Genomic DNA, 22,721 nt, shown 5'->3' with positions numbered 1-22,721 from the left:
AATTCTAATTTAATACTATTGTGGTTAGAGAGCGTATACTGTAAGATATAAATATTTCTTTAAATTACAGATATATTTTATGGCCTATCTTCTTGAAGAGTCTAAGCATTCAAAAAGAATGTTTATTTTGTAATTCTTGCAGTAGTGTCCTATAAATATCAATTAGGTCACATTGTTTGAGATGGTGCTCAAATCTTCTACTTACTGATTGACTTTTAGAATAATTAATCAATTTATTTTTATGGCAGTTTTACGTTCACAGTAAAATTGAAGGAAGGTACAGTCATTCTGTGTGCCTCCTGCCCATATAGGTGCATAGCCTCCCCCATTACAGTGGTCACTTGTTACAATTGATGAACCTACATTGACACATCATTATCACCCAAGGCCCATAGCTGGCATTAATGTCCACTTTTGACATTGCACATTTTATATGTTTGGACAAATGTATAATGACTTGTATCTATCTCCCTTTATAGTACCAAACAGAATCCTTTGAGCTCTGCCTATTCATCCCTCTCTTCCCTTTAACTCCTGTCAACAGCTTTTTTTCTTTTTTTTTTTATTGTCTCCTAAGTTTTGCCTTTTCCAGGATGTCATATAATTGGAATTGTACAGTATGTAGCCTCTTCAGATTGGCTTCTTTCACTTAGTGATATGCATTTAAGTTTCTTCCATGTCTTTTCATGGCTTGATAGCTCATTTCTTATCACTGAATAAAATTCCATTGTCCGGATGTACCACGTTTATTCATCGATCCACCTACTGAAGGACATCTTGGTTTCTTGCAATTTTTTTGCAATTATGAATAAAGCTGCTATAAACATCTTATTTATTGCTGGTAGGAATGCAAAATAATACAGCCACTTTGAAAAATAGTTTATCACTTTCTTACAAAACTAAATATACTCTTACCATATGATCCAGCAATCACACTCCTTGATATTTACCCAAATGAATTGAAAACTTATGTCCACACAAAAACCTGCTCATGAATGCTTGTCATTTTCTTATTAGTTTTATTTTTCAATTAGGTTTTTCAATATTATTTTATAGCTTACCATTTCTTATAGTGCACTTTCTGCTAGTGACAAATTCTCTCAACTTGCATTTATCAAAACATTTTTGTTTCATCCTCATTTTTGAAGTATTATTTCTACAAGGTATCGAATTCTGAGTTGACTTTTTATAAATTTTAGCACTTTAAAGCTGTTGCCTCAAGATTTTTTGGCCTCTATTTTTTTCTGAAGAGAAGGCAGTCATGTTTCATATTGTTTTCCTGCATGTCATACTTTATTTTATGACAGCATTTAAGATTTCCTTTTTTATCATTTTTTTTCACCAGTGTGATTATGGTGCACCTAATTGAAGTTTTTTTTTTCTGTTTATGGCTTAGGGTTGGATATGTAGGCATGGATATAGGTAGGATGACTTTTGAAAGAAATGTGGAATTTTTCAATGCTTTCTATTTTTCTCTTTCACACACACACACACACACACACACACACACACACACACATCTCCGTCAGGGATTTAAATTACACAGTGTGGGATTATCTGAAGTACTAGGGCTCTGTTCTTTCTTTTTTTTTTCTTTAGATTAGATTTTTGTCTTTAGATTAGTTCATTTCGAGTCTTATGTCTTCAAGTTTATCGACTCTTTCTTTTGCATTGTCCAACCTACTGTACAGCCTATCCAGTGAGTTTATTCAAGTACAGTATTTTTCATTTCTAGAATTCCCATGTAGTTCTATTTTTGCAGCTTTTATTTCTCTGCTGAGATTTCAAACCTCAGCATTGTGTATATATTATGTTTGTATTTTCCTTTAAATTTATTGCATACATAATATATATAAATTTATATATAATAAATTTAAAGGAACTTCATATATATATATACACATATATATGTGTGTGTGTATATACATATATATACATACTGACTGACATATATATATATATGGCTGCTTTAGAGTCCTTTGTCTCCTAATTCCAACATCTGTGTCATCTTGACACATCTTATATTAAGCTCTTTTACTTTTGAGTGTGGATTACATTTTTCCTACTTCTTTCCTGGTAATATTTCATTGTATATAGATATTATGGATAGTATACTTGTATTGTAGCCAACCTATAGTATGTTGTTTTTCTTTGAAAAGTAGTTTTGTTCTGGCAAGTGGTTAAACCACTAGTGCTTTGTTTCCCCGAAAATAAGACCTACCTGGACAATCAACTCTAATGTGCCTTTTGGAGCAAAAATTAATATAAGACCCAGTATAATATAATATAATATAATATAATATAATATAATATAATATAATAATTATATTGTAATAATTATAATAGTTATATTATAATATAATATAAGGTTGGGTCATATAATATAATAATTATTATGTTATAATATAACATAAGACCCAGTCTTATATTAATTTTTGCTCCAAAAGACGCATTAGAGCTGATTGTCCGGCTAGGTCTTATTTTCGGGGAACTACAAGTGGTTTCTCTTGGCTTTATTAGAATTAGTTTTATGCTTTTTTTTTCTTTTCCATTTTGTTCTTAGCCTTTGGCATGACTTACTATATAGGCATGATCTCTCCTCCGAAGCATGATCTTTCTGGCATCTCAACCCAATGTCAACCCAGTTGTTCAGCAAGGCTTTTCTACACTGAATGGGTCAGACTTCGAACATTTCTAAGCACTGGTTGAAGTCTTGTCCTTCCATTCAAATGAACACGGGACTTAGCACTATAGTAGCTGCTCTCTGAGGGCCTCATAGAGTTTTTACCTGAATATGAATAGTCCGTACGGTATTTTGGCCAAGGACCTGAGGGCAACCTCTGTGAAGATTTATTGCTTTCACTACTCTGTGCAGCCCTCTGTTCACTACTCTGTCTTACAAATTCCAGCAAACTCAGTAGCCCCAAACTCTGATTCAAACCTCCTTATCTCAGTGAGATTGACATTCTCTAACCGGGTTCTGACTTCTAGCTGCCTCTGGAAAATGGCCACAGGTGGAAAGCTGGAATTAATGTGGAGCTCACCTCATATTTTTTCTTTTTCTTAGAAATCACAGTTCTGTGCTATTATTCAATGCCTAGAAATAGTTTTCTAATAGGTTTTGTACAGTTGTTCATGTCAGGAAAGTAAGTCTGATACTAGTAATTTTGCCATGGCTAGAAACAGAATTTCTAGAACTTTATCCCTTGTTTGCATTTAATATGGTACACACAATCCATTCTTGGCTGCCAGGGCTCCTGACTAGGTAACTCTCCAAATCTCACAGTTACATACATTCTAGGGAGAGGAAGCTACAATCAGTGGAGCAACATTTTTTGGTCTTTTTTTTTTTTTTTTAAGTAAAAGACGGTTGTGTTCTTTAAAATATTCGAAATATTTTAAGTGGAATTTTCATTTCATTTTCTTAAATCCATCATAAAACTTTCTTTTCTTGAATTAGCTCTGAACTCTTTAGCTATGTATTGGAAATCCTCCACTGTATAGCCCCGAGCTCCCTTTCCACCTTTACCTCCTACGCTGTCTGACCTGATGATCTGGTTGTATCGGACTATTTTTTCAAAAACAAGCCCTTTCCCTTTCTTTATGGCTGAGCAAACATGACTTACTATGTTCCTTATGATTCATTTCACTGTCTCTGTTTTCAAATGTGATTTTACCCTCCTCTTGCTTCCCGTATATGGTACTTGACACATTTTACTGAGAATAGCCATTATGCTACCATTAATTTTAGAAAGTCTGTACAGGTTTGATTTTGAGCTCCTTGTCTACTTAGCAAAGTCCCAGGAACTGGGACATCATTGCTTCTGCCTGTCTTTCACTTCTCATATGCACTCAGTTGCAAAGTTCTACCAATTACATATCCTAAGCATCTCAATCTGTTCCTTATCATTGTCTTCCCTGCATAAAGCCATAGTTTAGGCCTGACAATTGCATATCAGAACACTCGGTCTTCTCCATCTCCATACTGGTACCCGAGTAATCCTTTTGAAACACATATTTGATTATAGCAAACCTTGAATTAAAATGTTTCAATGGCTTTGACATAATGAAAAGTCCAGATTTCCTAGCTTGGTGAACTATTAGTGTAATTAGCTTGCATGGTAGGGTTTAGGGAAGCATAACCTAAAACACCCACTTTAATATCTACTAAGAAAAGCAGCAGTAGTTTGTAGTAAAAAAGTAACATAAAGAATTATGTATTATAGAAATGTACACTTGAAACCTATATAATTTTACTAACCAATGTCACCCCAATAAATTTGATAAATAAAAAAAAATTATGAAAGGCTGTTTGGGTGGAAACAAACCAAGCTAACATTTTTCAAATTTCAAGAAAGGTGTTGTCTGCATTTTTTAATGAATTATTGGCATAGGAACACATTGTAGATCAGTTATGGGAATTAATTTACCTTCCTGATTTTTAGCATAGTAGTGTCAGTTGTCTTTTTTTAAATACAGTTTGTTTTTATTGATGAGTAAGAATATCAGTACATGTGTTTGGAGGGATGTAACACCACAGCTCAGTAAATACACGCCTGTCTTTCAATCTGTCTGCTTCTGGCACAGAATGGTGATATTAGAGAATAGCTAGCATCAGAATTAACAATAATGCTAGGAATCTGGCTAATGCATACTTTGATGAATTACTTGACCCCTATCCTAGGTGTGGTAGATGAGTCATGGTAGTACCAGGAAAAGTACAGATAATAGCCGCACAGTGGTAAACAGAGAGGAGGCAATGAAGCAAAATCCTTTGGAAAGGAATTTAAAAAGGAAAGGCCTAGAGTCTGCTCCAAGTCGGGTCACTACATTATTAGTTGTTAATTATCATGAGTGATTCGTTTCCCTTCTCTCGATCTCAGTTGTTTCCATTTGGACAATGAAGGCGTTGGACTGTGTAATACCTGAAATCCCTGTCAATTCTAATATTCCTTTTTTTTTTTTTTAATTTTATTTTATTAAATTTATTGGGGTGACAATTGTTAGTAAAATTACATAGATTTCAGGTGTACAATTCTGTATTACATCATCTATAAATCCCATTGTGTGTTCATCACCCAGAGTCAGTTCTCCTTCCATCACCATATATTCAATACCCCTTAATTCTAATATTCTTAATTTATAAGTTAAAAAATATTTCCACTTCATGCTTCATATTTTAACTGTGTATCAGTGCTTTGGGAATTAAGGTCTTTAAATGGCTTAATGTTTTCTCTTGTCACCAGTCCAATTGACAAGAGCTCTAAGGCCTTTCTCTATGCATCCCCCTTCTCTCCCTCAGCATATTCTAACACTTACAATACCAGAAGTGTGTGTGTTGTAGATAACATTCAAAATGATTCACGTACAAGTATAGCTAAGGCAGTCATGTGCAAATACTGTAGTCATTTGAAAATTTCGTATCAGTTCATTTTTTGACTTAATTTCTGGTCTTAGTCATCTACCTTCTGAACCTGCAGAGACCTTCAGTAAATTTTCTACCTAATACTTGGGAAGTATTTTTAATTAAAAACAGTCTTCTCTCCTAGCACATGTTGAGGGTGGGGGGAAGGATGACAGAGGCTATCGAGAAGAAAATGATTGAAATTGCAGTGACCAAGAGCTAACCCTGGACAGGGCTATAGTCAGAATACTAGTTTAGTGGCTAAGTGCTGGTCTTATGAACCTAGATCAAGTATTTTGAAGAACTATAGGTTGGGGAACATTTCCTGTTGGTTTTAGATTCAATTTTGTATTCAACAAGCTCTCTAGAATCTAATACCATTTCTATGTGGCCAATTTTGCTACAATATAAACTATAATTTGCATAAATACAAAGGTGTGTCAGCCACAATATAATACACCCTTGCAAATACTTTAACTTATTAAGTACAATCATGATTAGACACAACTTTCCCCTAAATGAGTTGGTAGAGTCCAGGAGATGAAAAGAGAGAGATGGGGGGTTTGCTGGAGGAGCACACGTGTTGTGAAGATAACAGTGAACTTAGGTGACGTGGAAACTCAGTTTAGTTTGTTTAGGGGTTTCTCTAGTGTGACTAGTCTTGGGAAGACTGATCATGGTGACTCATGCACAAGAAACACCATTTAGTTAATAAGTCAGATGTCAATGGTTCATTTGCACAGGGGAGAGACCTCCCTTGCTCCATGGCCATTGGAAGTCACCAGTTTGTTTTCTACAAAGGGTTTCATTGATAGTTCATGGAAATCCAAAATATTAATCACATAATTTCTTGTAATATGTACAATTATTACAGCGAGAGTTGGGTATTTCTAAAGAGTATTTGTGGAGACGGGGCTAGAATCTGAATAGCTGCCTTTACCTTGCCCAGTATCTAAAAATCCTCATGGTTAGCAGGTATACTGTGGGCAACACGACTCATACATTCATTCATTTATGAACAGATATTTATTGGGTATAGACTCTGTGACAGACATGGTTCTTGCCTCTGGAAATATATTGATTAATGAGATTAAAAAGTCCCTGCCTTTATAGAGTTTATATTTTAGGTGGGAGGGGTTAAGAATTGAACCAGATATCTAAGTAGTCAGAGTCCTACTCTCCAATTGTGAATTGTGGTTTTTGGTGTATCTTGCATATTTTGATATGTGCCCAATGGTTCTTTTAGAGATATTTAATAGAGAGATAGTTTAAATTTATAGTGAAATTCTCACAAGAATAAAGTAATTTATGGGAGTGAATTTCCCAGATAGCAAAGCTTATTCCTTTTGGTATAAAACCTATTCTAAAAACATAAAATAAAAAGCAAAACCTTATTATCATTTTTAAAATGTAGTTTTCAAGTCTTGTTTCTTAGAAGATTCTGAATGTATCTTATAAATTTGATGGATTCCTAGCATCAGTACTATTACTAATACTAATTGTGTTGCACTGTAAAAACACACAGTCCTGCTCAGAGACATGTTAAGGTATGTGATACTATGCATTTCCATACCAAATGGCCTTTACTAGTGTGACTTTTTTGAGGGTGTCTGATATTTCTTGGTTTGATTATTTGTTTACTTTTTCTCCTTAAAATTATTTCTCAGTTTTTAAAGATCTGTCTCTCCTAATGTTATTTTTTCCACTTCTAGAATAGAGTCAGCAAAATTTTCTGTAAACAGGTAGGTAGTAAATATTTTAGGCTTTGCAGACAGTACAGTTTCTGTCACAACCACTCAGCTCTGCAGCTGGAGCATTAAACAGCCACAGACAATACACAAATGAACGTGATCCAATTAAACTTTATTCTCTAAAACAGGCAGTGAGTGGATTTGTTCTGTGGGTCATAGTTTACTAACCCCTGTTCTAAAGTATGGTGACATGGCTATGTAGAGCAATATGTAAAAAACTACATAGAATTTTTAAAAAGTAAATAAATGTTGTATAAGGACCTACTGTGTCCCTACAAACAAAATACAGGAAATTTTTGCCACAATTTTTATCACAGTGTTTTTGGATACTTAGGTGTCTTTTCTTTCTCCCTTTGTATCTTCTTTAAGGTTTCTGCTATGTTGCAGATATTTGAGGTTATTGAATAAATGAATTCCAGATACACTTGCTTTGTGTGAATGTGTGCATGCCTGTCTTTACGTATCTCGAGTATAGAGCTAAAGTCTCTGTACCAATTAAGACCTAGATAAGACTGGTTTGATCCTCATTCTATGACTAGTGGAGGGTTCAATACGCCTCACCCACACCACCAAGTTTTATGCAAATTTTCAGGGTGGGATTCTATTTTTATGGTCACCTTTGGTTTTGTTTCTATTTCTGCCAAATCAATTCAATGGCGAGATTGTTCAGCTATCTCTGTTCTCTAAAAAATGTCTTGGCCATTTCTACATGTATGGTGACAGGGCTATATAGAGCACTGTTTACATTGCTCCACATATGTTCTTAGCTTTCCATAGTCCCCTCCATTTGGCCCCAGAATCCAGGTTCTTCTCACTTGGCTATACAGATTAATTTAATTTTCTCCAGCCTTATTCCCAAATTTCTCTCGACTCTTCTGTACCTTTTTAATCCACCAAGATGCTCTGCTGAACAAAAAGGACCTCTTCTTTCTTAGTTGAACCATCCTCCTAAGAAGGGAATTAAAATTTTACGTAAATTTTTTTCTCTTATGAATGATTAGATGAATGGTTGAATAAATGGATGGGTGGATGAGTGGATGGATAGATGGATGAATGGAAGGCTTGTCAGGTGTTATTCACTAATACAAATTTGGCCTGATATTCCATGTGAAGTAAAACACCAAACATGGAAAACCCATATTTGGCTTATTATAGTTAGTTTTTGTGATCTAGGAATTATTTAGGGTTGTTTTTCAATCCTCATAATCCAACTACACCTAATATGCTATTTGTATTATTAGTCACAGTATAGGAAGTATTTTGTTCATTTCTTATTTGTGTGTTTCTTTAATAGCCTAATAATGAGTTTTTTACAAAAGGAATAAAAATCTCATTTCATATGACAATCAACTTAAAAGTACTGAAGCAGAAAAGGGAGATCCTAAGTGAAATTAATTAAAAAAAAAACTGTCATCTTGTAAAAATCCGTATTTATAAAGAGGAATGGAGATAATTACACCAAATGCTCTGGTTTGTTTTGTCAATACTTTTGATACTGGTATGCTCGCTTCATTCAATTTATTTATTCTTTTGAGGAAAACACACTGTCAGGAATCACAGTTGACAAGAGCAAAGTAGGCACAGGGCTGTTCCTTAAGGAGTTTCTAGTCTAGAAAGGGAGCCATACATGACGACAACAGAGAAAGGGCTAGTGCTTCAAACTTCAGGCTTTGTGGAAGAGCTGACACTGGACTGGCCCATATAGAGGTTAATAAACTAGAAGAGATGCAAACAATCTTCTTGGCTAAGGAAAGAAAGTGAACAAAAGCTCAAAAATGCAAAAGTTTATGTTTCAAGTAAAGCAAGTGAAGGCTCACAATCCATTATCCATAATTTCGAAACCCAAGAAGCTCTGAAAAACCATTGTTTTTTCTTAAATTTGCAGCAAACTTATTTGGTGGCACAACCTGACCTGAATTGACATGAAGTTGTTTATAATCTTTATTTATTCCACTTCTGGGAATATTTGTAGATTCTGCGGCAGAAATATCATTTTTTTATTACAGGTGCTGCCCCAACATTCAGAGATTTGGCTAATATTTTATGCATTTACTGTATTACTTTTTAAAAAATTACCACTTTGTAGCCTCCCTCCCCAAAACCTGCATTGCAATAAACACGTAGTCCTTAGTGTTTCAGATATGGGCCTGTGGACCTCAAGTAGCTCTGGGTGATGCAATATTGTAGAATGTGTGGTCAGAAAGCAAGAAAAAGACTGCGCTGGTTCTTGAATGAAGAAAGTTAAAAATGTTGGAAATTCTACTTTAGGCTTTAAAGAACCATTATAGGCTTTTGAAGAAGGTAGTGAAATATTCAACAATGTGTTATCAAAATTAGTTTGTATTCCTGACCACACATCATTTTAAATTTCTTTCCCCAACCAATCACTAAATCTGGGATATTTTCCTTTGAGTAAAATAGTAATGTCAGATGAAATGCCTTTTGAAAATAGATATTTACATCCATGATTTATTCCTTTGTGAAGGTATGTGAGAGAAATAAGGACAGAGAAAGCAATATCTGTGTGTGCAGCTTGCTCAGTGTCATACCATGTAAACATGGTCAGGATTTGACGTCCACAGAGGACTTTGCTTTGAAAATGCAAAAAATTGCTTCCTGGAAGAAAAAATAAGCAAGCAAAAACCCACAAGAAAAAGTAATATATTTCACTTTTGATCACATTCCCTACAAAATAATTAGATTCTAATTAGGTTAAGAAAATCATTTGAAAAATTGAAGATGTTTCGTGTGTGTGTGTGTGTGTGTCTCATAGTAAGTTTTTAAACTCTGCTGTTGGAAACAGGCAGCAAACGTTTGGGAATTAGAAATTTAACTCTGGAATGGGGCCATCTCAGTTTTTCTTTCTTAGCATATCTGGATAGTTAGATGGTCTCTCACTTTTCTTGAGCTTGTAGTAATTGATAGGATCAATTAATAAAAGTGCGTTTTATTTTTATTTTTAAAAATGTCATTTGAGGGGCTAGAGGCAGAGGTACGCATATGTAATAAAACTATAAATTGGTATACTTTTTAAAACGAGTATCTGGTAGCTTGCCTGAGGGATATTACTGAGTCCATTTCCTAGAAGTAGTATTTCAGTCCCTATAACTGTGCAGGGAATCAGAAAATGCCATCTAAGTCATAGCTTTTACTTTTCTGGAAATTTTTAACATTTGACTTCAGAAGAACTGAAAATGATAATAGCATGTTTACAACCAGTTCAGGGCTCTCACTAGAGCCCAACAATGAAGCACGTGCTACGCGTATGTTAGGCCATAGAAGAAGTAGTTTTTGATGCTGTAACCTTAAGAGTTGTAGTATGAATATTGGACATTCTTATAAGTTTTTTTAATCACTTATAAAAAGTAAAAAATACGCTCATATTTAAAAACAAATAGTATTTCTGATTTTAAAATTATTCAACATTAACTGTAGAGAATTTAAAAACAGAATTGCAGAAATAGAAATTGATAATATCTACTGAGTGTTTTAATGTTCCACAGGGACTGTATAGCATGCGTTATATACACTATCTCAGTTAAACCTCACCCTGTGATTTATTATTGCTCTCATTTTATATAAATAGAAATTGTTGACTTGCAGAAAGGCATCGTGGCAGTAAGTGGTAGAGCAGAAGCCTAGAAAGTTCAGTTTGAGAAACCCTGCTTTGAACAAGCTGTGATCTACTGCCTCCCTTCAACTGCCAGTAACCACCAACATAATCACCAAGAAATAGCCACTGTTTTATTTTTGAGTATGCTTTCAGTCTTTTTTCACATGTATATATTTTTCAAACATAATTGAAATCCTAGTGCAGACGGGTTTTTCACCTTCAATGTTGGTCCTTTTAATAATTAAACCTACTAATAAAATGGTCAGCCTGTCATCTTGGTTTGCTAATCCAGAATGAAGCTCTAATGCTGAATGTCTGGGTAATTCCTTGGGATAAAAACAGACAAACAACAACAACACTCTCTCCCAAATAAGTGGGCATCATGCTAACACCTCCTCCTAAACCATAAAATAGCTGCTTATGTTCCTCAGCTCAAGGTGCCGGTGACAGCATCAGGCATGTGGTAGAAAATGGAAGGGGGACTGATTTTCCAAATGTTACCTTCAAAACCTTTCACTACCACATGTAAGAATCTAAAACATTGTTAATGGCCTTAACGTTTTAGAATACACCTTTAAGAAAGATATTTCCATTTGCATTTACATATTACACATTTTGAATACAGGAATGGCCAATGGCTGGTTTCTACCACATCCAGATTTAATTTTTTTAAAAGCTCTTTTAAAAATGTACTAATGCTTGTTAAGCAGATCACAGATTTTGGGGGACAAGAGGCAAGAAATCTATTTGTGGGGAGTCTATAAGTGCTATATTCAGCGTGAAGCATTTCCTTTTCCTTTTCCTTCCTACATTTTGTTGCCACAGTATCTCTGTAAAGCAGGTCATTAGCCTCACTTTGCAAATGAGGAAAAAGAAATTCAAAGAAGTTGAGAAATTTGTCCATGGCCACACACTGCTGGTAACTAGTAACCCTGGGATTTGAACTCCGGAATGTACGGCTCTGAAGTCTCAAATGTTTCAATTAATTTTGTAGTTGTGCGAAAGGCCCACCTATTTTTCTCATAAAGTTTTAAAAAATTGAGACGTAATTCAGATATCATAAAATTCCCCCCTTTAAAGGGTACAGTTGAGGTGTTTTTTTGTATATTCACAAGGCTGTGCAACCATTATTACTATTTAATTCCAGAACATTTTCATCAGCCCCAAAAGACACCACATGCCCGTTAGCAGTCACTTCTTATAGGGTTTTGATGAAGCAAAAATCTTCAGAACCATTTTACTAAAAATGAAATTTTCTTAGATTCTTCCTCCAAACAAAAATGATTCTTAGTTATTTATATAGATGATGTAGAGAAGATATAAAAATAACCTCAAATAACAGATAATTGATGCTGCTGAATATTTTCTTGAAATATGAAAAGGATTACTAATGGAAGAGTTTCCCAAAAGTTATCAATGTTGGTAAAATCCCCACCACTTCCACTATTCATTATTACCATTTATTGAGCACTTTACTCTCTGGAAGGCACAATATTGAGATATTCTATTTCATTTCATTCTGACTACAGTTCTATTAAGTATTTATTAATACTCCATTGTGCAAAGAAGAAAAAAATAAGTTTGGAAAAGTGAATCATTTAAGTGTCAAGGTCGAGAAGTAAACCCAGGTCCAGTTTGATTTGGAAGCACAAGTCTTAACCACCGAGCTTCACCAAGTGAGATGAAATGGATTGAAAGATAACATAGATCTAAAATGAAAATGGCATTTCAATCCAAATGGAAAACTTACACAAGCCCAGGACGCTGAAGAAAGTTATTTTGTGCTAGCTCCAGGAAGCTTTCCCCAGTGATTTGCATATCCATGTGGTTGAATCCTTTCAGTGTACACCTAAGGCTATAGAAACCAGATCTTTCTGGTCCTTCCATTAAAAAAAAAAATTGATAATTAACCTATCAAATCAGAAATGGAAACAACTGCAAATTCAGAAAGTAGGAGACCTTTCAGGTTGGTGCTATAGAAACCTCTTCTCCCAGGTCTTTTCTTTTGATCTTCCAGGATTATTATGTTAGACTAGGCGGTAAAAGCGGTCAAAACACTGCTTTTCTCCTGAGTTTTCTTTTCTCTCCTTTTAAGACCGCCTTTATATTGATTATACCTGGCACCATCTGGAAGGTGTGTCATTGATTTTCAGAAAAGACAGAATGCATAGCAAATGTTGCTTGTGTATATAACTACATATAAGGCTACAATAAATTTGATTAAGGCTTTATCCGCAGGTGATCTATGTGATTAACTCAATCTTGAAAGAAACAAAATCATAATTATTCCACAACACCGAGCAAAACTTTCAGTTCAAGTTAGCAGGTTTTTGCCAACCATCTCCTATGTTTTGAGCAGTGTCTCTGTGTGGAGGGAGGTGGTAGTGGTGGTATTTCATAATGAATAAACCCCATACTTGCCATGAAAGGGAACAAACTGAACAAAGTGTGTGTGTGTGTGTGTGTGTTTGAGGTAAGAGAATGTATATAAAACTAATTGTGATATAAGGCATCATGAAGTGATAAGTACCTCAGCTTTTCCTGATTCATCCAACTAGATCAACCCTCACCCCTTACTTTAGATACTATAGCACCACGTACTTCTCTCCTTTTTTCTACCGGTCACGGTTGCAATTGTTTGTATTATTATTTGGCTGAATTTTCAACAAGCACTTTGGTTCTTCAGTAAATCTCTAAGACATAAAGGCTACAAATAAAACAAATCAAAGATTACTGTATGAACATTCTATGCTAAGAATTATGTATGAGTGAGCCCTAAAGAGGAGCATCTAACCTAGTTGGAGGTTTCTTGGTGGAGGTGACACGCAACCCAGTATTTGAAGGATGAGTATATATTCACCAGGAGAAGGAAGGCAGGATGCCCAGGTAAGGGGAACAGCATGTGCAAACATATACGTACATCAAGGAGCATTCCTCAGGAGTGTGAATGGGGTTAAGTTCACGTAGACACATGGAAGAAGGCAAAGCATCGAGGGATGTTGGATCTGGCTTAAATTGTTGATAGTCTTGAATGCTATGAAGTCCCTCAGGGATTTGAGTGTTGGGGTGATTATTTTGGCAGTGTGGAGGCTGAACTGAAGAAAGTTGGACTGTTTTTCATAAAGATGTTATTATAATCAAGTAAGAAGTGACAAGGGCCTGAAAGAAGGCAGGAACCAAGTGGATAGACATGAGAGATGTTGAGGAAACAGGATCTCTATTATCTTTGACTGATTGGAGGTGAGTTAACAAGAGGAGTCCAGGATGCCTCACAGACTTCTGATTTTGGAAACTGTATAGATGATGCAGTCTTCTACTAAAATGTCCAGCTCAACAGGTTTTGGGGGAAAGTGATGTGCCCAGTTGTAGATTTGTTGTTTTGGAAGTACCTGTGGATCACATAAGTAAGGCTTTGCAGGAAAGCCTGGAAATGTGTGATTAAACCTCTGGAGGGATCTGGTCAACAGACACAAATCCAGGCGTCATGAACAATCTAAGACATTTCATGTGGAGAGGAACTATAGTGTCTTATGGGAAATTCGGAGGTAGTTGTGATTGATTTGGGGCAGAGGTGGGAGATCAGAGAAAATTTCCGAGAGGGAGGGCTGTGGCTTTGTGGTAGTAGGTCTTAAAGAATGCATGGGATTTTTTAGGTGATAAGAGTAAAATGCCTATTTGAAATTGTGCCTTGATTTTGGTAATGAGTTTTGACTAATAAGCAAATGTTGCGTCCTTGAAATTCACAAGTATTAAATATCTTGGGTTGACTGACTTCATATTTCTCACAATAAACAACTCATACTTGGCTACCATAAGGTAAAAACATTGTCCTTCTATCTGACTCAGATAACTCATCTTTAAAGGTTTTTTTTTTAATAGATGACAAGCTCTGCATTTATTCAAAACAACTTGTTAAAGTGTTATTAGAAGAGAATGGAAAATGTCCAACTGTAGCAGTAAATGCTGAAGTATTATTCATTTGAAAATTGGGGCTTTGGGGTGGGAAGGCTGGAGAAAAGGCATGGGAGTCTTATTTATTAACTGGACTTAAGCAGGTTTTATCAGAAAACTGTAAAAGCAAAACATGATTCCTTGACTTTTTTTCTTTTTCAGTCTGGTAAACTAAGATGTACTTATGTTAAATGAGAAGCTAAGATGTACTTATGTTAGATACATCACAGTATCTAACAGTGATGTGATAGAACAGAGGGTTGGAGGTAAATAGAGTCTGAATTGTGGGTCCTAGTTCTTTCAGAAGTGGAGTTTGTTCTTTAGTGGACACAGTACTTATTAAATGTGGCTAGAAAGTTAGATGATGACATTTATTAAGCTTGGGCATTGTGTATTTAAATGAGAGATACCTCCTTCAGTTCAGCTCAGATTTCTTAATCTATATGAAGCTTTTTCTAACTGCTTGCTTCCCCCTCAAAAGATAGAATGGACCACACCCCTCTTTGTTCCGTCACTGAGCTCTGCAGCGCTACCTACACTGCAAAGCTGTGTTTTCTTATGGTTTACACATCTCTCTTCCTTTACTAGCTTTTTAGGGCAAATTATTAGTTTTAGTTTCTAAATATTTGTGGAAAAAGTGAATGGATGGGTGAATGGATTAAGTGGATGGATGAGTGAATGGAGTTACCTTAAAATCTTACACCCTTTTTCCAATGACAATGACCTTGTTTTGAACTTCCATCTCAAAATTTTTAAAAATTTAATTTAATTTTATTGTCCTCTTTGGTGGCAAATTCTGGTATTTTAGAAGTGGGTTTTCTCCAATAGAAAAATAGGAAAATGACAGGAACAGGCATTTTTCCCCCAAAAAAATAAGCTCTCAAATGAATGAAAAAAATGTTCAAACTCACTCTTCGAGACATGCACATTAAGATAGCATTACAATCAAACTGACAAAAATAAAAAGTAGGACAATACATTCTGTTGGTGGAGCTGTGGGGAAACAGGCACTCTCATATATTGCTGGTAGGAATCCAAATTTGAACAAGCCTTTTGAAGGGAAATTTGGCAATACCTAACAAAACTACCTATACACTTATTATTTGACTCAGCATTCCCATTTCTAAGAATTTACCCTGAAGATACATTATGAAAATACTATACATAATGTTATTTGTTGCAGCATTGTTTGTAATAACAAAATATTGGAAATAACCTAAAGGCTACTACATAGGAGAGTGTGTGCTCATTGGTGCAAAAGAAGCATAGGGCAGATAAACCAGAAATTAAGAGACCAGTTACCAAAAGGGGTGGGGAGAAAAGGAGTGGAAAGAAGTGGGATGAGAAGAGGCCAGGAGGAATGAAGAGGTAACATGTATTGGAGTATACTTTTTTGTAAAGCTTTGAATCTTAGAACCATACCAATGTTTTACATGCCCAAATAATAAATACTTAAAATTAATTAATTTAAATAATTAAAATCAACCAGTATGGAATATAAGTAATAATAAGTAAACCTAACTGGGTTACAAATAAGTAACTAAAGCACACTGAAGAGGAAGAAAAGAACTAATCGGTCACTTTGAAAAATAAGATTTTGATTGGATACTCTAAGGCTAAAGATAAAGACAAATGTGCATTAATACTGTACTCTAGTAATAAATCTATTTCTCACAGGAGTATTGGTTAGGAAATCTTTAACTAAGTGTATACTAGGATTAAATGAATAAGTGAATATATTATAAATAATAAAAGTCAGGGTTTTCACTGTCAGAAAAAGAAGTTATAAATAATAACAAAGACTAAAATGAAACTTGTAGCATTGGATTAGAATAATAGGTATTAGCTGTTTATATCTATATCTATTATCCACCTTTTATCTATCTACATGTAGGTGTATCTTCATACACATATCTCTATTTATGGAGAAATGGAAAAAATAAATGATATATGCCATATCTATACCTATTATCTTTTGATTATATATCAACATATGGCTACATCTACATATAGATATCTCTTTATCTATATATAGAAACAGAGAAATAAGTATGATGTATGGGCATATGTGGGTTTGTATACATATATACGTATATATGTATATGTTTCCTAGCTCTCTCCACTGTAATGACACCACAGGAACAATGAGCACACTTAGCACCCAGATTTTGGTTCCTAAGTACTATTGTCCAATAATAAAAAATAACTTGGACTCATTGGAGAATTACTTAATTACAAAGCTGAAATAGGGAAAACAAATGTAAACCTGGACCATCGTAAGGAATTGCTTGAAAAAAAGGACACAGGAAACAATGACAAGGACCCCATGGCTAAAGCTGGAAAAATTTGAGGCACAAAATAAATAATGATGGCATTGGATTATAACCCATGCCTTAAATATCCATGAGGCCATAATGATATAAATAAATAATTGAATAAATAAATAAGTGGGGAAGAAGGGGCCGCTCTTACAGAAGAATTCCCTTATTGTAGAAGGAATGAAGGAAATATAAAATCATTATGGAAAACAGCACAGTAGTAATTGCTACAAGCAAGATCCACCAATGGATGCTAAAATCAGAAGATGAAAGTTTGAGGATAAACTGGATATTCGTATAGACTTAGAGTTTCTTCCTCAAGATATTGACCAACTGTAAATGAAAATAAAACATTACTTTACATATGGAAACCTAGCCGACACTACCACGATCAATGTTAACATCACTAGTTGACTTCATGTAGCCCCCTGATAATGATGCACTTATACACCATCATTTCTGTGACATTCTTGCCAAAATGAATAACCTTAGACTAATCATTAAGAAACACCAGAGAAACTCAAACTGAAAGACCCTCCACAGAAGATCTCACCAATCATTATTAGAAATGTCAAGGTCCTGGAAGACAACGAAAGACTGTTAGAAATGGAAGGCGACTAAGGAGATACAGCTAAATGCAACGTGATTTCTAATGAACCCTGGAACAGAAAAAAGACACTGCTGAAAGCTCAGTAATGCATGTACTATATTGAATAGCGTGGTGCCAGTCTGAATTTTCTGGTTTTGATAATTTACTGGTTTAGTAAGTTGTTAACATTAAGAGTTGGGTGAAGAGTGTACATGAACTCTGTACTATTTCACAATTTTTCTGTAAGTCTAAATTTATTTCAAAATAAGTTTGGAGAAGAAGAAGAAATAGAGGAACAAATAAAAAAGAACAAGAAGAAGATAAACTTTTAAAAAAACACATGGGTTAACTTTTTTGAAAATAGTTAAAAGTTATTTGGACCATATGTCATTCATAAAGGAAGTTAATTGCTAGTGACTGTTTTTGTGACATTATCTAATAAGGTTATTTTATTGTTGTCTTTGTGTTTTTAGGGTACATAACAAAAAATATCATAGACAGGGTCACTTAAACAACAAACATTTATTTCTCACGGTTTTGGAGGCTGGGAAGTTAAGCCAAGGTCAAGGCACCAAGATCCTGTCTGGTGAGGACCAGCTTCCTAGTTCATAGATGGCTATTTTCTTGCTGTGTCCTCACATGGTGAAAGGAGAGAGGGAGCTCTCTGGGGTCTCTTTTATAAGGGCATTAATCCCATTCATGATGGTGAAGCTTCCCAAAGGCCCCACCTCCTAATACCTCAGGGGTTAGGAATTCAATATATGAATTTGGGTTGAGGGATACAAACATTCAGTTTATGGAAGTTGCCTATCAAAATTGGATTTGAAGGTATTTCTAAGACATGAGGTAGAGGCCTAGTTTTGACCTCTACAGTGGACTATAAAACATAGAACAAAGATACATTAGTTATCATGCTGATGTTGATCTTTTAGTTTATGTGTTATAGGTTTGGTTTCTTTGTGAAAATAAAGCTGCTTTCCATTTGGTAGACATTTTGCCATTAATATACTCATGAAAAGTTTTTGGTCCGTCAAAATTCTGAATATTTTCTTACTGATTCAATGTAGGCTTTAAAGCAGATAAATACTGATTAATTGCACAGCTGATGCCAAGAGTCAACAGATTCCTATGTTTAATATGAACAGAAAATAACTTAGATAAGTCACCAGAACTCCCTCAAACAATTATTAATTCCTACAAACTGTGTGTATCTCTTTGTAAAAAGGAAAAAATTTAGATACTAGAAATTGAAACAAGCTTACCTATCATTCCAGATATTCCAATCCCTCTCATAAAGTGATACATTATTTCATTTGGAAACCACACTAGTGAGTCACTTGCCAGAGTTGGTCCAAGGTCAATTAAAAAACAGAACAAGTGCCTAATTTAAAAAAATCTCAGTTAGAGACAGATACATAATTTAAAATTTGGTCATTAAAATAATATCTTGAATTTCAATTTTAAAAATATAATTGCCAGTAAAATTTTGATTTTGGTGTATAGAATAATACACAGAAAGCAGAAAATTTAAAAGTTTTGCTTAAATTAAAATTTGCCACATTATCATCCATTATGCTCCTGGCTACTACTGTTGGTTTTGTTTTGTCTTGTTCTCGGATGTTATGGTACCTGTAAAAATGTGATCTTGAGAAATACCGCCCAAGATACTTTAGGAAGACTATGTTGCATCCGTGTGCCTAATTTTGGAACTGGATGTCACCTTAGGAGTTGCTTTAACAAGCATGTACATCGAAGTCCTCACAAGGGTAAGAAACGTTATTTTTTAAAATAACTACGTCTGAGTAATAAAATTCCAGTGATCGATTCTCCCTTATCTCTATTTCCATCAAATGACCATAATATATAGTAAGAAAATATTTTGCATTAAAAAGTTATATCCTCTTTTGGTTTAATCTGAACACTTCTGAGAGTTCAATAATGATAACAAAAAATCTGTCAGTGTGATCCCTCCATTTGCTTTTTCAACTACTGTGATGATCCATTTTGTTTGTGATAAACACTCTTGACCATAAGAGTCCCTATGATAGCCATTTAAACAAGATAGCAGGCCATTTAGATATTAGTTGTGACAGTTAGCTTTCCTCCCCTGCCTTCTAAGAGTTTACAGTTGTTGAGCAGACAGAAGACTCACATGTAAACCCATCCTGGAATGAAATAAAAGAGCCAGTGTATTAGACCACTGAGGAGCACCTAGAACTCCGAAAATTGGGAATAGCACCTTATCTTGCAAAGATAATTAAAATCTTCAAAGGACTTTCACATATCTCACCTCATTAAATCCTTGCAACGACCTTGCCAGGTAGGCAGAGAGGCTTATTATAAATACAAAAATCGATGCTCAGGAGGTCATGTGTGTTTTAAAATCACACATGGACCTGCTCGCTCCACTCCCATTCCTTTGAGGGAATCAGGGCCTTGTCCTATTTTGTTTCCCCTATGTTTCAAGGAATAGCACTTATCTCAAAGTAAAGAAATAGTTCTAGCATTGGGTTCCAGAGCAGGAGCGCTCTATCAGAAAGCTCTCTGCCTCTGCTGCAGCACGAAGGACTATTTTTAGATGTTTTTCTTTTGCTAATTGTCTCTGCCTACGTGGGGAATTTCTGTGGTAGAATCCCCAGATGAGCCAAGTTTCTCACTAATTCCTGCAGAGACCGGAAAGGCGAAGGCCATGGCTTAGGTGGCCCTGGGGCCTCAGAACCTTCCCAGTGATAACAGTGCCATGGTTTTAGCAAGATCTTCCAGGAGCTGCTGCCCACAGAGCTTTGGTGATTCCAGTGAACAGCAGTTCTCAGACATGACTGGAAGAAAGGCCTGGACATTCTTCTCGAATTTTGGAACTACCTCAAATTACCTTGTCTGACTGGAGCTCAATTCTGAAAGGAATTAAGAGAATGTGGAGCCAGGGGTGGCTGTGGGTTCACGAGGCCCTCCCTCCAAATGTTCTGGCTTTTTTCTACCACTTTTGACAGGAAAAAGGAAGAGACTTCTGAAATAATATTTTCCCAAGAAACTCCCATCTTAAGCTTCAACCTGTAAGGACCTTCATAGGAACTGTGAAGGTTTAGCCTAGAGAAGAGAAAGAGGAAAGGGGTGATGAAAGCCGTTTTATTCCCTTGCAGGGAAGAGCTAACCAGCTAGAGCTAAGTGGCCTTGACACAATGGGTGGAAATAAATGAAGTAAGTTTCTGGCTAATGTCAGGGTAAAACTTCTAACAGGTTTTGTGCAATGAACTACCTGGGGAACTGGTGAGTTCTCTATACCTGAACTGTTCAAGCAGAAATGAGGAGGACCCTGGTATGGACACTGGCATTCATCGGAAAGTGAAAGTGATCGAGAACCCTACAGGTTGGGAGCTAAGTAAGAATTGTTAACACTATGATAGCACTTACTTCAAATCAGGTGTTTTCTTAACCCTCAACAAGGGGTGTATAAGGTAGATGTTATTATTAACTCTCTTTTAGAGATGAGGAAACCGAGGCACAGAGAGGTTAATAATTTGCTCAAGGTCACACAGCTAGTAGGACTTTGAATGTAGGTCTGTACTCTTAACCACTTGCTACATTGCTGTGTCCGCTAATGTCCCTTCTTACCCTGAGATTGGAGGTAGCGTGGAGTCTGGTTACACTGCCAGTATTCTTTGTATGCTTCACTCATAAGACTTCCAAAACGGCGCTGATGGCCTCCTCTGGCAACAAACAAACGAATGAACAACCGAAGCAACAAATAAATAAAGCCAGAGAGTTTGCTGGTGAAAAATAATGGAGACCTTTAGACCCACCGGGAAGCTCCCTGGTCATCTTCGGGGCCAGTTGGCAGAGGCAGAGCTGACTGGAATACCGCCCGGAAGTAAAGTGCTGTTTTTGTTTGTTTGTTTGTTTTGATTTTCCTCTTCATCTGCCTCTCCCTCTTTGCCTCTGGGGTTCCCGTCTGACCTCCCTTTCCCCTGCACCTGCCTTCGCACTGCACCTGTGTTAAGCTTTTCCAGGAGACTGGCAGGCAAGGGGACAATCACGAAGATGCCAATTCTCTATTCCACACCCTCTTCCCCGCCCTAATTTAGGGAAAGTGACTTATCCAAGGTCACAGAGTGCCCATCAGAAAATCGAGGTGTCCAGACTTCTACATCAGGGCTCCGCCCACACCTCGGCACACCTTTGCTCTCATCGCCCGTACCCAAGAGTTTTCTTTATTCCACATCCCCTCCTCCCCACCCCTACCCCCTAGTTCCCTGGAGTCGCTTCTGACGCTCCGCAGCCTCCCGGGTCCAGCCCTTCCTGCGGGCGCTTCCCTTCCGCCGGATTCCCACGCGGACTCGCCCTCCGCTCGCGCGCAGCCGGCGGGAGCGCTGCCTTCCGGACTAGCCTGGTTGCGCCGCCGGGGCTCCGCCGAGCCCCTCTCAAGCCCCCCAGCCCGGGAAGACAGGGGCACTGCCACCGGCGGGTGCCCAGAGTTCACTGTCCCGCTGAGAATAGAAGCAAGAGGGGGTGCCCTGAGCCACCAGTCCCGAAGGCCAGGGCGGGCGCGGGACCCCGACATCGTCCCTCCGGGCGCCGACACCTGGTAAGGGGCTTCGATCCACTCACCCTCCCGCCCTCAGACCAGCCTCCTATTTGGAGAAGTTCCAGAGTGTCACGTTGGACCCCACGGGGGTGTGGCCGTGCCTCTGTCTCCCCAGGGGCTGCCCCCTGCCCAGCGGCACTTCGTCCTCCGCCGCCTGCGGTGACCCCCGCGCAGTGCGGCGCTCCTGCCCCGCCTTCTGGGTCCTGCCCTGTCCCGGTGCGAACAGCTCTCCACCTGGGTGGTTCGCACCATGGACAGACCCGGCTTTCGAAGACAGGCCGCCGTTTGGTTGGACAATTAGCGGAGGTGGGCGGGGAGTTGACGAACCCCACACACGAGCTTCTCGATGAAGATTCTTGAGCTTTCCTTGAAGAAAGGAGTGCATATGCTGCAGTGCCTCTGTGGAAGGGGCCTGAGGACTAGCACCAGCCTAAGTGGTGAGGAAAATGCTCTTCCCTTAGCCCTAACACCCCCCACCCCCACCCGCGTGCCGTTCTGGTTCCGTCTCCTCTT

The 22,721-nt window shown here is 37.0% G+C and overlaps 1 protein-coding gene across 2 annotated transcripts in view; it reads left to right on the top strand.

Moving 5' to 3' along the window:
• FGF12 (fibroblast growth factor 12) overlaps window positions 1-22,721 on the top strand; it is a 520,770-nt gene that overhangs the window by 141,773 nt on the left and 356,276 nt on the right. Inside the window, exon 1 of one of the 2 annotated variants that reach the window (XM_074329539.2) lies at window positions 22,504-22,645. The exons of the other annotated variant lie outside the window; for it this stretch is intronic. Within the exon in view, the coding sequence (XP_074185640.1) occupies window positions 22,555-22,645 (91 nt within the window). The 5' untranslated portion in view covers window positions 22,504-22,554. Of the gene's footprint in view, window positions 1-22,503; window positions 22,646-22,721 lie in introns of those variants that run through there. 2 annotated transcript variants of the gene reach the window in all.

This window comes from Rhinolophus sinicus, chromosome 17, assembly GCF_057876585.1.
Source record: "Rhinolophus sinicus isolate RSI-liver-muscle chromosome 17, RSI-T2T, whole genome shotgun sequence".
Taxonomy (NCBI): domain Eukaryota; kingdom Metazoa; phylum Chordata; class Mammalia; order Chiroptera; family Rhinolophidae; genus Rhinolophus; species Rhinolophus sinicus.
Note: the sequence above shows the minus strand (reverse complement) of the source record. Positions and strands in the feature narration are given on the sequence as shown.